Below are 17,382 nucleotides of genomic sequence, written 5' to 3'. Positions count from 1 at the left end.
TGGCACTCAGTTTAAGATGCCTCTTTGTTCTTACAGTTTCAGTTTCCTGGTGACTGATTTCAGTGAGTGGGGTTGCAGACTGATGTTGCAATGGAGCAGTCCTTAGGTGTAATCTTTAGGCTTCAGGGGAATGTAATTATCTGCTGTCGGCTTGCACACGGATGGAGTGATTGCATGAAGCTGCATTAGGATTTAGCAGGACAAGACTCAGTGCAACACAGCAGATGACTCTAAAGAATTGTTTCAAACAACTGTTTCTTACTCAGGGAAGCAAACTCCTTTTAAGCATGCTTCAACTAGTCATGCTTGGCTTTCCTTAAGCATGCCAGGTTTGCCACTAACTTAACATCTTTCTCTTTTTTTGAGCTGCAAAAGGGAAGAGGGACTCACACCACATAGTTAATTATGATAGCAGCTGTTAACTATGTAAGGAAAAATCTAAGAGTAAGTAAAAATGGATCCTGAAGTAGAAATCCTCATACTTCATTTACTCAGGCTTCTGGCATATGCTGAAGTATTTTCACCTTTTAAGATAGATTAGTTTGTTTGGTTTTTAAACACTGTTTTTCAAATTCTTGATCAGAATTTTTCAATACTTGGGAGTAAGGTTTATCCTTCAGGGTTGTGGGGAATACCCACATCTCTAGTGGGCAGTTTCTCTAACCTGTACCAAAATCTAAGGAATGTATTTCAGGAACAGTTACCCTCTGCTCTCATCTGCACCAGTGATGATCAGGCTGATTTTTCCAGGTGCCACCAACCAATCTTTCCTGCATGTTCACTCTGCACTTCAGACAGGTCCCCACCATGCGTTAGAGGTTAATCTCTATAAGATGATGTCTCTGTTACCTAGTGGTAATAGGTAGCTCTGAGAAGTGCATAGTTACTTCAGTAATGGTCAAGGACAAAGCAGTTGCATTGAAACATGACTTATGCCTTTGTCCAAATCAAATGGAGAGTCTGATTTGGATGAAAAGAGTAATGCTGCCTTTAATGCATCATTTAGAAATGTGTGCTTCTGATAGACCTTCTGTCAGTGACTGCATTGATCTATGGTTGTCTTTTTCTCAGGTGAATAGGGCGTGGGGGGGGGGGGGGAAACAACAAAAACCAACAGTCCCAGTGCTTATTGAGGAAAAATTGAAGTATGAACTGGGGGGGAACACACAGGCAGTATTTTCATAAGTTCCTTCAGAAAATAAATCAAAATTGTTTCCTAGAGTGTGTTTAAATTCAGACATTCCTGAAATATGCTGCAGATGTTCTCACTGAGCACTGACTGTATATTACATCCACTGCATTTTTTTATATGCTTGTTTAGAAAATTATAATGGCAGAATATTTTCCTCATAATTACCATGCTAGCTTTTTATAGTATTAACTTGAAATACATGTATTTAATAGGACAAGTAAATTTATAATCTCATGTTTTAACTCTTGCTTCCTAGTACCACCTTCTTTGCCTTAGTGTTTAAGTTTCCCTTTTCATTGACTTGGCTCCTATTTAGTAGCTCCTTTGACAGATACCCTTCTACTTGAAGTAGCATGTTCACTTCTTATTGCTTATTCCTTAACCTAGCCATCACATTATTAGTTGCTAGAGAAAGAGTCAGCATTTATATTCTGTATGCTGGCCCATGTAGAAAAGTAAGATTTTCTTCAGTTTTTCTGAATTGCTGCTAGTGCCTTATGTGTATGCAACTGGTTCAAAAATACATAGAATGTAGCATCAGGAGATCCAATCTGACGTTCGTCTTGACAAATGCTAAGATTACCATACCAAACACCGTCTCACTCAGCTTAGTCCAAGAGCTCAGTAGTGGGAGACAGTTCTGCTGAAGATCAGTTTTCAACTATCTTTTAAACTGAGAGAAAAATGATGACATATAGAAGTAAAATAATTGCAGTGTAAGTGTGCTGCTCTGAGCTGTCCAGGAACCTCTCTCATGGACATAAACTGAGCTGTAATTTTGTGGCTGTAGTGGGTTAAGACTGGAATGTATAATTTTGGAATAAGATACCCCCCCAGTTTAAATTGCTATCTTCATAGTACAAATAGAAATAGTATTCTGGCTCAGCGATGTGCTGCTGGAGACTTCAAATGATCAATGTTGTGTTATCTTCTGTCTTAACTCAGTAATCCCAAGTACTCGTGTTTTCAGCTCTCCCACAATACTTCTTCCTTAATTTCTTCCAAATTTGCTGCATGTCCTTTCCGGAGAAGTCTCCTCCTCATAAGATACATACACTCTGGAAGAGTAACTCCTAATGCAGCAGTGAGTATGAAAAAACTCCAGCAGACTCACCATGAGTTAGAATACCTGCCTTTTAGAGGTTTTACGTCCTGCTTTTCTATCAGAGGAAGTGCTCCCTGTCCTGACATACTGTGCCTTGCTTGATAGGAGACCTAGGGTGGTATGGTGGCAGCCTAGAGCAATTTATCATTGCTTGTTGCCTTCTTTGTGAATCAGAAAATGATGCTTTGCTGCCCTCATTCTGTGCTGAGTGGTTGAATACTGACAATATGTCACAGCTTTTGCTGCTTCTCTTCTGTCTTGGGAGGGTCCATGTACAAGGTGATGCAAATCCTACATCTGTTACCATTTATCAGTTTCTATTAGTCTACTGCAAACAACAGTGACTCATTAAAATCTTCAACTTGATAATGTGTGAAACAGTCAGATTGTGTATATTAACCAAAGGAGGTTCTCATAGCACTGAACTAGTTTTCCAGTTGTTCAGCCAGGCATGTGAGCCTACGTGTTTCATGTCCCTTGAAAAAGTAAATGACTGCATAGCTGGAATCCTAAACCACAACTAAAATTATACTTTTAGTTAGAATTTAACCCTGTTTACAACTTTGGTCTGTAGGGCACTTGTGGGTTTACCCTCACTGGGAGGCATAACTCTTAATATTACAGATTTGGCTATATGTATCATCCCTTCAGGATCAAAGTACCTCTGTAACGACATCCTTGATTTTTGTTTTTGCCTCCTAGGCTGTGAAGATATTATTGCAGAGAGCATCTCACTAGACACCTTAATTGCCATTCTGAAGTGGAGCTCTCAGCCATATGGTTCCAAGTGGGTACATCGTCAAGCACTACATTTCCTCTGTGAGGAGTTTACCCAGGTCATGACTTCAGACGTCTTCTATGAACTCAACAAGGACCACCTGCTCACAGCTATTCAGTCTGACTATTTACAGGTAACCTGCATGCAGAATACAGCTGGTCCTTGATCTTCCATGATGGTGTGTATTATGACTAGATTTCCTACCCTAGATGTTAAGAAACTACGTAGATAAATTTTTCAGTACACAATTTTATGCCTCTAAAAATGTTGAGTGGCTAGCACATGTGTGTGGAGGTATGAACAAACCCAAGTTTTGTTCTTAATATTACTGAAAAGCTTTCTCTTCACCTAGATTAGAATTTAGTTGGTTTCATTATTTTCATAGCTTTCCAGGCAGTGCAAGTGCAGAATTTTTAATGTTAAAGAAGAGATCCAAACACCAGGTGTTAAAATAGAGCTGCCCCTTGTAACTAACTTCAGTCGTTCAAATGTAATCCCTGTAAAGTCTTCTATGCTAGACAATTATTTTTTTCCTTCATAGGCATTCATTAAGTGACATGACTCTAGAAATCATTAAGTATATAGTGATTGCTGACTTTGTCTTTCTACCAGGCAAGTGAACAAGATATTCTTAAATACCTGATTAAATGGGGAGAGCACCAGTTGATGAAGAGAATAGCAGATCGAGGTAAGGCTCCTTAAACCACACAGTACTGAGCCAAACAATCTAAACTGTGTGGAAATTATTTTTTGTGGGTAATCTGTAACTTTAAAAAAATCTAACCTAATTTGCTCACAGCATGGTCAGCAAGTGCACTTCTTGTCTTTTTTTCCTTAAAGCTTTTGCTCTCTAAAAAATGAGAGCACAGGCATTCTGAAGGAGCTGGGATTGTTTAGCCTCAAGATGAAAAGGCTTGGGGAGATCTTAGCACAGTGTATAAATATTTAATGTCAGGAAGCAAAGAAAATAGAGCACCCAGGTGGCACCCAGGACAGGATGAGGGGCAATGAGACATTAACTGAAATGCAGCAAATTCTGTTTAAACGCAAGAATGTGATGACAATCACGCACTGGCACAGGTTGCCCAGAGCAGTTATAGGATCTCTGTTCTTGGAAGTGTTAAAAACCCAACTGGATGTAGTTGGGGGCAACCTGCTCTACCCAGCCTGCAGAGGCGTGGGGAGAGGGCAGTGGTTGTGGCTGCACCAAACTTCTAGAGGTCTTTTCGGCTCCTACAACTGTCTGATTTTTCAGTCTGGCTGATTTACTGTTGTCTTGCAATTATTTTTCTTGTAATTAATTCATCAATTACAAAAGACTTGTGGGAGAAATATCTTTAACTTTTCTGTGCCCATCCAGGCTTCTTACAGTAATCTCATTCTTAGTTTACTATGTCAGTTTTTTGCTTCAGTTTGAATACTTTTCTCCTTCAGAAATCTGTGGTAGGGAGAAACAAGCCATCAAGTGGCATCAGTGTTTTTCCTAAAGTAGATATAAATGTACAAATACAAGTAAGTTGTAGGTCATCCCTACCAAGTAGTGTCAATCAGTGCAACAAGAGGAACAGGAAAGGAGAAACTTGCCTGTGTGAAATCAGCAATGCCGATGTAGCTGCTGTCTTTGGAGGGCTGGCCGTGTTTTTGAAATCCACCATCGCTGTTTGCGACACAACTGCTTTGTCATTGTGCTGGTTTCAGTTGAAGAAGTTTGAATTTCAGCAGAAACTTCTTTGCTTTTGAGGGTGATGAAACACTGCAACAGGCTGCCCAGAGAGGTTGTGGAGTCTCCTTTTCTGGAGACTTTCAAAACCTGCCTGGATGAGTTCCAGGTTCCTGTGCAACCTGATCTAGATATACCTGTGTTAGCAGGGGGATTAGACAAGATGCTTGCCGGAGGTCACTTCCAATCCTCCCATTCTGTGATTCTGTGACAGTATTTACTAAGGTAGGTTACACATGGGGGCTAGAATAATGCATCCCAGTGGATTCCTCAGGCCTTAGTTTGTAGGAAAATAAGTCTCTGAAAACTGCTAGGGAAAGGTAGAGGAGCTGCAGGAGAGATTGTGGGAGACCTGTAGCTGGGAGGCACAAATGTTTTCATAGTGGTTCTTGGTGGAGCTTTCTAAGCATCTACCCCAAACTATTTTCCTATTTTCTCCCTGGCACTTTGAAACAGGTCATTTGTACAACTCTCAATGCCTTGTCTAAGCTGAGCCTGTCTCTGTAGATGCTTCATACCAGATTTTAAGGCATGAAGTAGTTTTGTGGAACAACACGTAAGCACCGTTAATTTAAAATCAGATTTTTCTTCCCTTTTCTCTAACTTCCTGTAAGCCCTATAATTCTTGCTTTCCTTGTTAAACTTTTTGATGTAAACTCAGTATTTCTTGTTCCTTCCTTCAGAGCCAAATTTACTCAGTGGTACTGCTCACAGTGTGAACAAGAGAGGTGTGAAGAGGAGAGATCTTGACATTGAAGAGCTGAGAGAAATCCTGTCTCCACTTTTACCTTTTGTCCGCATTGAGCACATCTTACCCATGAATAGTGAAGTTCTGAGTGATGCAGTAAGTTGCTAGTCCTATATAAACACTGTCTCTGGGCTCTTTCTACTTCAGATTCTACAATATATTCAGTTTTTATTTTTTAATACTTTTTTAAAAGGATTAGCTCCTAAAACGTTACTGCTCAGAGTAATACATGTGTAACTCTAGTTGTCTGGGTCAATTTCCTGTTCTTAGTTAATATATTAGAAGGCTAAAGAAAAATCAGTAGTGTGAGGATTCAGCATAAGAAATGCATTTGTTTCAAGCTTTCCTAATACTTGTATTTTTTAAAACCCCATAAAACTATTTCTTGATTCTTAAAGATGAAGAGAGGCCTGATAAGTACTCCTCCTTCAGACATGCTACCAACATCAGAAGGTGGAAAGTCAAATGCCTGGCTGAGGCAAAAAAATGCTGGAATATATGTGCGGCCAAGACTGTTCTCACCATATGTGGAGGAGGCCAAGGTAATAATCATTAACAACATAACTATTGTTAAATTGGAGTTATCAGGGGGTTCTGTAAACAAGGAAAGGTTTTGGTATCTTTTGTCTCTCTTTGCATGTACTGGCCTAAAATACTAATGTTTTCAATTTAACAAGACTTACAAGATTCATCATCAGGCTCAAGTCTCTAGTACTGGTCAGAAAAATTTCAACAAAACTTTTTTTTGTCAAAATTGAAATGTTTGCGAGACAGATCTTGATGAAATTCCACCGGAAACAAAGCAGCGTTCTGAGGGAAACCTCCCTGGTTTCCAGCCAGTTTGCCGGCCCAGCTCCTCGGCAGCCCTCCTGGCAGGCGGATGGCAAGGTGAGAGCCTGAGAGTCCCAGTTTGCAGCTAGTCAGCAACTTAGGTGCCAGGTGTTTCAGGCTCCCCAGCTTCCACCAGAGCTGTGTAGAGAACTATTCCACTCCACAGAGGACTCTGGTACTTCATCTCCTTGTTTGAGTCGGGACATATCCAAAATTCCTTCAGTTCTCTGCAAAATGGAATAAATCACTTTTGTCCAATTGGACGGGAGTCCTTTATGGCCTACTGAGGCAATAGCTTCTTTATTTAACATCTTGAATGAGGACCATCAAATTGAAGAACTTGTAGCATGTTTGATGGTGGCATTTGGTGATAGGACAGAGGTGGCTGTCTGGGGCAGAAACCTGCCATATTCAGCTTGGATAATGGGAACCTTGTAGATTGCTAACTAATGCCACTTTAGCCATTAGCTTGTGAGTCCCAGTACTGCGAATGACTGCAAAGGAAAAGAAAGCTGTGCTTATTCACAGCACTTCCAAAGTATCACCACGACTCTGGTGAATTCAGGGCTGTTGCCCTGTGCACAAGAGAAATTTTTTTTGAGTACGAGTTGTTGACATCCTTTTTTGAGGGGAGAGGAGAAATGAAACTACTTTGCATCATGGGCACAAATTTGGAGAGGTGGCACTAAAGCAGTGAAGGAAGACTAGCCAGTTAAACTTTTCTCTTTGTATCCTAGATTGTTAAAACTAACAAAAATGCGTTAAAGATCACATGATAAAAGCTTTGACTCTCTTAATTTTAGGTATATGACATGGGAGTACTTTAGTGCATTCTACACTTATGATTACTACTTTTTACACCTCCCCACCCCCATCAGGAATCCCTCTTGTTTCCATTAGCTTCTCACTATGCTGTTAATACTTTTAAAAGCATTACTAGCTGTTTAACCATAGAGGGTGGACTCTCATTACCTGGTAATTATACCCCTCCTATTCCTAGTTTAATTGCTGTGAAATGCAACCGTTGCAGATGAGTAATTTTTGAGGATTTTTTTTTTTTTACTTCTCTGTTAGCCTCCTAATGTTTTTACTGAATGCATTTAACATTCAATGGGACTCTTAAAAGGGTCTGTATAAATCCCTTTCTATGCTATAAGTCATCTGAGGGAAATGCGATTAATTTTCAGACTAATGCCTTCTACTCAGTGGCATAGAGTTGAGACTTACAGGCAGTAATTTTCTGAGACAAAGTTCAGAGGATCTGGCCTCAAGAAGGTTACTTTTCTGACAATTACAAAATAAACAAAGTAGCTTTCCCCAATTTTATTCACCTGATTGCTCTTAGCTCTGAAACTCAGCTCTGATCATGACTGGAAAATGGAGCAGAAAATGCTGGAAAAGACAAAGACTGTTTGGGACCTGGAAAAGTTATAATTTAGGCATTGCTAGACTTGTGCCCTTGGGACTGTGTTTACAGCAGGTCTTCCTGGGTATGTGTGCAGTGCCTTCATGAGGGCTTTCTCATGGCTGTCGTTGCAGTCAGTGCTGGATGAGATGATGGTGGAACAAACCGATCTTGTTCGTTTGCGGATGGTCCGAATGTCCAATGTGCCCGACACCCTTTACATGGTAAACAACGCCGTGCCGCAGTGTTGTCATATGATTACCCACCAGCAAGTTAGCACAAACCAGTCCAGTCCTCCTTCAGTTATAGCCAATGAAATCCCAGGTAAGGCTGCTAGATCACTTGGAAACACTGATTAAAAACTTAGATCACTTTTATGCCTACCAATTTGGAAAACTGCTTCAAACTTCTCTATAATGCTCTCTTCTTCAGTAGAGCAAGATGCCAGTTGCTGCTGAACATCTGGCTGCTAAACCTGGATTTTAAAGAATGGTTGAAGTGTATGGAGAACATATTTGCAAGCCTCATAGACTGAATAGAATATTTTTAGGGCTTTTTATTTTTTTTTCATGATAGTACAGGAATTCGTTTGGGGGAGGGGATATTTTGCACTGCCTGCACTTATCCTTCATGTACCAATGTAAACTTTGAATGTGGGACCAGCTGATGGGTTTTCTTTCTCCATAATGCAAGTGTCTTCTCACACTGTTCTTGCTGTCTGGTCCACTTAATTTTTATAAGCTTTCCTTATGGACATCTGGTCATGGTAACACATAGTGCTTGTAAAGCTGGTGAAGGGTCATGTGTCTGTACTTACATATTCAAAGATCTGGATTTGTCTTCTCTTACAATATACATGTTTTCATGAGGACAAAAAGACCACCAAGAAATGTAATTCATCGCCAACCAGCAGCAAGAAGTGGCATGAGAAAGTTTATCAACAGGGTAAATACCCCAAATTATATGTTACTTCCTTTATGGAAGTAATAAACCAACATAATTTTAACAGGTTTGTGTTGGCTTGCAATTTCTGTTATTCTTCTAGAACATTCTTTCTGCAGTTACATCCTGGTATTATGATCTTGTGCTTATAGAATTCTGCTGGAAGTGTGAAGTGCATGCCAAAAAAATCTATGAATTCTTGGCCTGTAGAGCTCATGAAAGAACATTCAGTTACTAATTTAAGATATCCTGCCCCTACCTCAAATCATGAAATTCCTGCATCATAAAGGCTGTATTTGTGGCTCATTTTAGCAGAAACTGGACACATGGAATATATCTTCACCATCTGTGTGATGTGTTATCACTTGTGGTTTGATGCTCCAAGGAACACGTGTAACTTGAATCGTTCTTGTCAGAATGCTTCCTGAAATAAAATGAAGCCCAGCCAAGCTTGCTGTTAGATTATTTTTTTTTCCTTCAGAATTAGATCTAACCATTGCAGTCAAACTTAGTCCTTTCAGTTCAGAAAGTAATCTCACTTTTCTCCCATTTTGTTCTCTTTTCCTGCAGTCCCCAATCTCCTCATTGTAAAAGAGATGATCAGACGGCTGCAGGAGCTGCGTCACACTGAGCAGGTGCAAAGAGCCTACGCTCTTAATTGTGGAGAGGGTGCCACAGTCAGTTATGAGATTCAGATTCGTGTGCTGCGGGAATTTGGACTTTCTGATGCTGCTGCTGAGCTTCTGCAGGTATGAGAAATTACTATTTAATACCACAAACGCTTTGATTCTGTTGTGCTTATGAACTGACACTACTGTGTGTCTGCAGTAAGAGAACTACTTTGTATGTGCAGATGCAAAAATTATTTGAAATATCTGTGCAGCTTTAGAGCTGTCCAAGTGCAAATCAGGGTGAGGCTGTGGCGCATTTGATGTGTGTGATTTCTGTAAACGTGCAAGCACAACGTATAAACGCTTTTCTCAAGGATTGTTACCATTCAGGGTTCTCTTACTAACACAGATTTTTGTGGACAAAAAAATTTACTCAGAGGCAGCTGATGAGAATTAGTCAAATCATAATTAGACACCTGGGTTATGATTTCTTCTTGAATGGGAGAGGAGAAAAAGTAACTAATACAGTAGGTTGGCATAGTCCATAGCAGGACTGGGAAAGTGGAAATACCCCCCTTCTGTTTGTATACTGTTGTTAAAGCAAATGCATTTCTGGTCAACTTACACAGTGACTCTGATGCTTGTTATGTTCCTTTAAAAAAGGACAACAACAACAAATTTTCCACAGTAGCTGTGATCAGCTCAAGCGTTGAAGTTTGAGGTGGCTGTTGTGGTTTTGAGCACAGGTGGCTGTCGCTGAAGCCAGTATGGTGGCTCAGCTAGCCTGTTACTGCTCTCGCAGAGTTCTAGTTCTAGTGCGTGCTAGTGTAGGAGATTGGTTTATTTTTTTGTAGATGATTTCCTGCTTCGCTTTGTTACACCTGGGTTTTGTGCTTTGCAGAATCCTCACAAATTCTTTCCTGATGAGCGATTTGGGGATGAAAGCCCACTCCTGACCATGAGACAGTCTGGACGATGTCGTGTTAACAGCACTCCCACTGCAGAAACCATGTTTACAGAACTGGACTCTTTTGTGGCCTTCCATCCACCATTGCCCCCTCCTCCACCTCCATACCATCCACCAGCAACTCCTATTCACAACCAGTTCAAAGTGGGCTGGAAACAAAGGGTGCCAAGTCAACATCCCTCCCGGTCCTTTTCCTACCCATGTAATCACTCACTATTCCACTCCCGAACTGCTCCCAAAGCTGCACTGCCTGTCTACTTGCCCAGTGTTAAAGCAGCACCTCCTGATTGCACTAACACTACAGGTCTGGGGAGACAAACGGTGGCTGCAGCAGCGGCAGTGATGGCAGCTGAGAAGCAAGGAGTAAGTATTATGATTTCTCCTTCCTGTCTCTGGCCATTTAAAGTATCTTCTAGAGAGGAGCTGGAGAGAATTCTTATGATGAAGTAACTTGGCTAGGTTAAATAAAAGAGCACGTTTGTTAGTTGCGAGGAGAGTTTTCTATCAAACGGGCTCTCGGCATTCTGCATTCCAAAGGTGTGCATTAATGCTTGGGAGAAAGGATGCTCCAGGGGCCAGAGCATTTTGGAGGGATAAGTGGGACTTGCAAGTCTTCTGAAAAATAGGTTGCCCTCCATTGAAACGACGTACAGACAGTTTCAGCAGCAGACTGATGCTATAAATCATAAACTGTTTTGGCAATTCACAGGTAAGTAGTCCTGAAGGAATGAGATGTGTATGAAGGGAACCTGTGGAGAATGTGCAAAAGTTATAAAAATGAGCAGGCAAGCAGAACTTAGTAATTGCAAATACAAAAGGGTTTGTAACAGCGTTTAAAGACAATCCTGGTTGCTGAACTACAATATGAGGCAACGAAAGCAATGCACAAGAATACACTGGACAGAGATAGCTTTGTGAAGTATGTTAAGTGCTAAGTAAAGAATTCGGTAATTTTTTTCTGCAGTGCAAAAACTTTCAGTGCACTGTTATGTCATACTAGAATCCTGTTCTTTAGATGCAGATTCAAGTGAGTTCTGAATGGAATCATGGATTTTTAGTTTTTTGTTTTCATTTAGCAATTTTCCTAAATATGTTGCCCTCCTTTTTTATATTTTAGGTTAAATATTTCACTTCAAATTAATCTTTGTTCAAGGGTGAGTTTTGCAGCATGTGGTCAGTAATGACTTGACTAAGGACATTACCTAGTGCTCATTCTCACATTACAAAGATTTCTGCTATAAAAACTGCAGGGAGAATCATAGACATAATATGGGCAATATCTTTGTTCTGTATTGGGTTTATGCAATTTGTGAGTTACTAATAATGAATGATTGCCAAACTTACTTTCATCAGAAATTACAAATACAAATCAAAGTTTTAACTTTCCTTTCTGGAATGCTTGTCTCAGTAACTTCTGCAAACCTTGTTCAGTTTGATAATTGCAAGTGCCTTAAAAGAGGCTGACCTTTGAGGGTTTAACAGTGTTGGTATTTACTGTATATGCAAGACAAAATCTGTTCATGAAGCTGCTATGCTACAATAATAGCTTCTTAAAGTAAAGAAGTTGTTTTAAGTTAGCAGGAAGGTGAAGGCTGGACGATCACCATGTTCTTCAAACAGTGTAGGAAACTTGCAGGCTGAAGCTGAGCTAGGCAAAGGTAGATAGGAGAATACTGTTTTGTATTGCAGAAACTGCCCTAAGTACAGTTTGTCTTTAGCTTTTGCTTTGTTTCCGTGTACCAATTTACTTTTTTTCTTTTCCAGTGTACTCAGCCCTTGCTAAATGAACTGATGCCAGATATTGCAATGGGTGTGTCAGCAATGTCTTTAAAAGACAGAAGATTACCAGAGCTGACGGTCGACACAGAACTAAGCCAGGCAGTTACAGAGGTAGGGGCCGGTCCACCCCAGCACATTTCCTGTATTCAGAACAGACACGTGCCCACTTCTCGAAAGAAACATGCAATAGAGCAAAAAACAGATGCTCGAGAAAATCAGCAGGAATATCCTGACTTCTATGACTTCTCTAATGCTGCATGCAGACCCTCTACTCCAGCACCCAACAGGCACAGCCCTTCGCCTTCACAAGGCATATATTTTGGCCCAGATTTGTATAGCCACAATAAGGCATCACCAAGTGGCTTAAAGTCAGCCTATCTACCTTCCCAGATATCTCCTAAAAAGCCAGAGGATTCTAGGAGGGAATACCTGCTCTCCCAAGAGGGGCATCAACACAGACAAAAGAATGAACCGATACACCTCGATGTCTTAGAACAACCTCCCCAGCGACTGGACTTGGCATTGGCTACCCAGGAAAATACTGGTAACGGTCCGGTTCACATCAGGGGAAGAGCAAAAATGGAAACAGATCTAACCTATGGGCTAACCTCCAACAGACCTTCACTCTCTGCATACCCCTCTGAAATGCAAGAGGAGAGACCTAGTAGGAGACTGGCAGATGACGAGCCATTGGAACATGGAGCACAGAGAAATGCAGAGTTGGAAAGGGAAGATGCAGTGAGCAGAGGAAGGAGGTCTCCAAACAAACCAGACTTTCTCTATAAAAAATCTGCCCTATGAAAGCAACCCTCACTATTTCGCTGTGCCTAAGAGTTGTAAACATCCCATTCTTTGCAACTTTTGGCCTGACTTCTGTCAGACAAATTCATTCATGCCAGCAGATAAATCCATCTTCTTTCACTTCTTTTGTACATACATGGCTTTATTAGAGACAGCATGTTATCAGTTTCTTTTTAATGCTGCTTCTGGTTTTATTTTGTGGGAAAATTTTTCTTTTTTGGAGCACATTTGATTAAGCCTTTTGAGGAAAAAAGAGCAAACAAACGCTGGTACCTTTTTTTTCTACAACCTGGTAGCCTTTTGCACCTGTACATCTATTTTAGTGTATTAGTTTTGTACTAATATGTTAAGCTTTATTGTCACATTTAAAGGACTGTATTTTCATACTTTTGCATTTTCCCTTTCACCTGCCAATTCCCTGTGTGCATGGAGTTGCACATTATGAAATGTATTTTCTTACAGGATAGCAACAATGTGTTTATTTTTGAACTATAGGAATTCCAAAGAACAGCACATCAAAAATACTACACTTCCAGTTAGTTTTGTTTGTTTAGATCTGAAATCTTCCTGATGTTATTTTCTTTTTATGGCTGTGGCATAGTCTAATGTTTTGTTTGAAAAGTTCTGGCAGCTGGTCTTACCCTTACATAGCAAGCCCCACGTCAAGAATTGTATTTGGGTTTCTAAAAATTTCAGGGGGATGTTTAGAAGTCCAAATTCCAGTGAAATTCACTGGAATCTGGTAGTCTGATTTGGTTCATTTTCTGATTCAGCTGGGAGCGTGGAGAACTCCATGATCACCCAGAAGTCCTTATTAGACAGATTAAAATTGTTTGCCCATGTAGAAATACTGTAAAAATTAGAGTAATAACTTGTTCTTCCAGCTACCCGTATGTGAGGGTAAGTGAAGGCCAGAGTTAGGGATTCATGCTAAATCCTGGCGTGTCAGGAAGACAAGGCATAGTATCTTTGCTGTTGCCTGAATGGTAACTCTACATTTGAGAGGGTTCCTTCTCCAACAGAGGTGCTGAGGTGACTTGCTCCTTGCCTTGCTTTCTCCTGCCTATGATTAAAAAAGGGCTTCTTTCTCTCTTAGTGATGTCGCTCAGTGTTCCTTACCTGATCTGATGTGTTGCTGACTTCATAATTGCAGCTGTTCTGTGAACCAAGTCAAAGAGTAACCGCTCTAGCATCATGAAATGTGCAAAGCTTTAGCACTTAAATTACACCTCCATTTCCTGACTTTGCTTTTTTAAAGCACAGAAACGAGATTAATCTCTTATGGTGTGAAAAGGGAACGACAGTGATCTGGGCTGGCTCCCTGCCACTGGGCTGGCATGAAGCAGTGCAGCAGGTGTAACGGTTACAGTTATTAAATGCATCCTTAACACTTACATGGAGTTTTTACCACAGATTCGTTGCATTTAGGATAGGGATCTGATGCAGCTGCAGTGTAGTGATTACTGGTAAAGGCCTGTTGTGTTGTTTTGGGTTTTTTATCTACGGTTTCTGTAAGGAAGAATTTCCCCAAAGGACAACTTTAAGATTAGGTTGTGTTGTTTCCTGCAGTTCAAAATGCTTAATGCTATTTAAACAGAAATCTTGCTACAGCTTCTAGTTGATGGCAGATTCTTAGTTATGCCATTAAAAAGGCCTGGTAACACCACGATGTAATAGAAATCTGTTGAATACTGCATTTCCAAATTACCCAGTAGTTTCTAGATTCATGAAGATTCCTGCATACCCATCTGTAGGCCTCCTGCTTCTGTGAGTGATCTGCAGATGCTCCTTTTGAGGTGCAGCCATGGAAAGCATGGTGTAGGGTTGAAGGAGAAACTTGTCTAAACTCCACAGGTGATGTCTTGTGGGTAAGGCAAGATGTGTTGGTGGCTGGTTGATTGGGTTTTTTCCTCCTCTGTCCACATTTTAGTTTGAGTTTTTTTTTTGGATTGTATGTTTGGTTTTGTTGTTTGTTTTGCCACAGTCAAGACACTTAGCAGTCCTGAACTCATCTCCAATGTGTAGTATTTCCATGGGGCTGCAGTGTAGAATATTGTTAAATGTAAGATGTCAGTGATGGGACGGTGCTGCTGCAGGTTAGGGACTGAGGTTCATTAGGCTTCTTCTGAAGGTTTCAGCACAATGCTGTCTGTGTAGTTCACCAGCACTACAAGCATTAACTTCCATTACACACACACTTGCATCATATGTGTGTTAGTGGTTTAATTACTAAAGTCATAGCTGTCTTCAGAAGATTTGCTGTTCTGAGTAATTTAGTTTTACCTAAAGTTGATAGATGTACTTTGAGAAAAGTGTTCTGGTTACCATAGCTGGATGTGGCACTGTGTGCCTAGAGGGAGATGAGGCAGAAATCTGCAGATGTAAATTGTAGTCTTGAAATTTGTGGGGATGTGGCTGAGGAAGACTGGGAAGTTTTGAGGTTATGGCTTGAGGAAAATCATGAAACACTTTGGATTTGTAATAATCTGGCAAGAAATGCCTCTAGGGGGAACATGCCTGCATTTTAGCATACAGAATTGCTTCTGAAGTCTCAGAAACTGAGCAGTATTAAAATGAGACTGAAGTGTTTAAAAGTAGGTGCAAATTAAAGACAAGTCCTTCTGAGGCCAGAGACAATCAGGCCATGTAGACAATCGGTGTTTTGGCTTGTGTATTTTGAGCTGGGAAGAGGATATGCTAATGGCAGCTGATTTGAAGTGGAAAAGAAGGATTTGTTAAATTACTGGAACTGTATTTTCATACTCCAGTGCAGGATTTCCTGCTTAGTTGGACTTGCAGGGGAAGGGGAAAGAGACCATGTTTATTCTTCATGGAACCTTTATTGAGAAACTAGCATTCATACATCATCTCACACAACACACACCCGCCTGTGCTACCTGCTACTTCTTGTTCTGGCTACTAAACTTTGGTGCGGAAGCTCCTTGTTTACATGAAGCACTTTCTGATTAGGCTGGAAATGAACATGTTTTCCTCCTGTAAATTTGATGGAGATAACAGTTTACTGTGTTTTGCTCGAGGACAGAGGTATGAACATTTTCTTGAATGAGGAAGACTTGTGCTCCTTGTTCTATTAAAAGAGAGCTCAGATTTTCATTTAGTGAGCAACATGCAAAAACTTCTTAATGCCCTTTCCCTGACCCCATCCTTTTCTCCTTAATATATGGATTAATAACTTAATTCCTGAAACAGGTTCTTCCTTTGAAATGTTTTGTTGTTCCAGAGTTACTGTAGTTGTGTATTAATAACTGCTGTGTTGATTAGCAGTTCTGTGTATCGTTCCTGTTCTACAGGGGTTTCTGAAAGTTAAGGCTGTGGCCACCTGTACTTGTAAGCCTTGGGGTTTGGTCCTGGAATGCCCCAACTGTTTGTCTTATGGGTTTCTTTGGTTTGGGTTTGGTGGGGGGTTGGGGGTGAGGTTGTGTTTGGGTTTTGGTTTGATTTGTTTGTTTGTCCTTTTTTTGTAAGAATACTCACACGCTGTTTGAGGCACTGTTCTAATAATTCAGTGCTTCCGTGGTAAAGGTGGTGCTGAGCTCTGCCCAAGGCAGGGAACAGCCAGGAGAAAATTGTACAGCAGTGTTTGGGGTTTCTGTAGTTATCTGTACCACCAGAAGGTAGCCCTGCCTTCGGCAACGTTATGCTTTTGTTTCCTGTCCTTGTGTCGTTACTGGTATAAAGTCAAGTGCCTTCAATGCTAAAGGCTCAGAAAACTTTCTTAAAACTGACTTCATGTCCTATGCAAGTGTTTTTTCTACAACCTGCATAACCAGTACTTTGTAAAACTTGTTTACGCTTCAATTGTACATAGTGGGGTTTTTAAAAAGGAAAAGAAGTATTTTTATTTAGGTACCTCCAGACTTGAATTCTAGTCTTGTGTGATGCATTGTAAAACAATACATTTCTCTTTTGAGTACCATTACAGTTGTAAAAAGGTTTTCACTGGTTCTATTTTTCTACTGTTGCTGAGAAGCATGTAACACTGACTTTATCCCATGTATAGTTGGCATTTCAAATAAATGGCTTGTCTAGAACGCGCTGCTGCGGCTTCTTCCCGTGCACGGCTCCCAGCAGGCTGCCGAGCAGCCGAGCCCGCCCTGATGTCCTTATGCACAACTGCCTCTGACCCATGGCTGGGGGGAAGGAGTGGTTAATGCAAATCAGAAGTGTCCTCCAACAGTAAACCACCCACAAGGTTTGTCATTCCTTCTTGGGGGGAGGAAGAAGTGCATAAAAATGGTTTGAACATCAAGGGTCTCATAGAAAGCAGTGTAAGAAGAGAAGGAATTCAAAATCAGTAGCACTGCTCAATCAGCTTATTGAAAACAAAAAAGTACTTCAGTGAAATAGTCCAGTGAGTTCTGACTAGAGCTTAATTGACTGAGACTATTCACAATGAAAGGGAATAGGATTACTCAGTCAAGGCAGTGGGACTTAGCCCTTATCTAGGAAGTGTTTCTTTTCTCAGCAGAGCATCTAGACAAA

At 40.7% G+C, this 17,382-nt stretch overlaps 1 protein-coding gene across 2 annotated transcripts in view; it reads left to right on the top strand.

The window, feature by feature from the left end:
• The window catches only part of BTBD7 (BTB domain containing 7), a 47,793-nt gene extending 30,862 nt beyond the window's left edge, over positions 1-16,931 (top strand). Inside the window, exons 4-12 of one of the 2 annotated variants that reach the window (XM_068148806.1) lie at positions 3,000-3,208; positions 3,688-3,763; positions 5,479-5,639; positions 5,942-6,085; positions 6,318-6,431; positions 7,914-8,103; positions 9,292-9,470; positions 10,234-10,662; positions 12,064-16,931. In XM_068148806.1, coding sequence (XP_068004907.1) covers positions 3,000-3,208; positions 3,688-3,763; positions 5,479-5,639; positions 5,942-6,085; positions 6,318-6,431; positions 7,914-8,103; positions 9,292-9,470; positions 10,234-10,662; positions 12,064-12,879 — 2,318 coding nt within the window. In that variant the 3' untranslated portion in view covers positions 12,880-16,931. The remainder of the gene's footprint in view (positions 1-2,999; positions 3,209-3,687; positions 3,764-5,478; positions 5,640-5,941; positions 6,086-6,317; positions 6,432-7,913; positions 8,104-9,291; positions 9,471-10,233; positions 10,663-12,063) is intronic. The other variant, XM_068148807.1, reaches the window with a different exon arrangement.
• The last annotated feature ends 451 nt before the right edge of the window (positions 16,932-17,382 follow it).

The sequence above is a fragment of the Melanerpes formicivorus genome, unplaced genomic scaffold (assembly GCF_026170545.1).
Source record: "Melanerpes formicivorus ecotype bairdi unplaced genomic scaffold, bMelFor1.0.p_v2 SCAF_17, whole genome shotgun sequence".
NCBI classification, from domain to species: domain Eukaryota; kingdom Metazoa; phylum Chordata; class Aves; order Piciformes; family Picidae; genus Melanerpes; species Melanerpes formicivorus.
The sequence above is the reverse complement of the archived record's forward strand: the minus strand, read 5'-3'. Positions and strand labels throughout refer to the sequence as shown.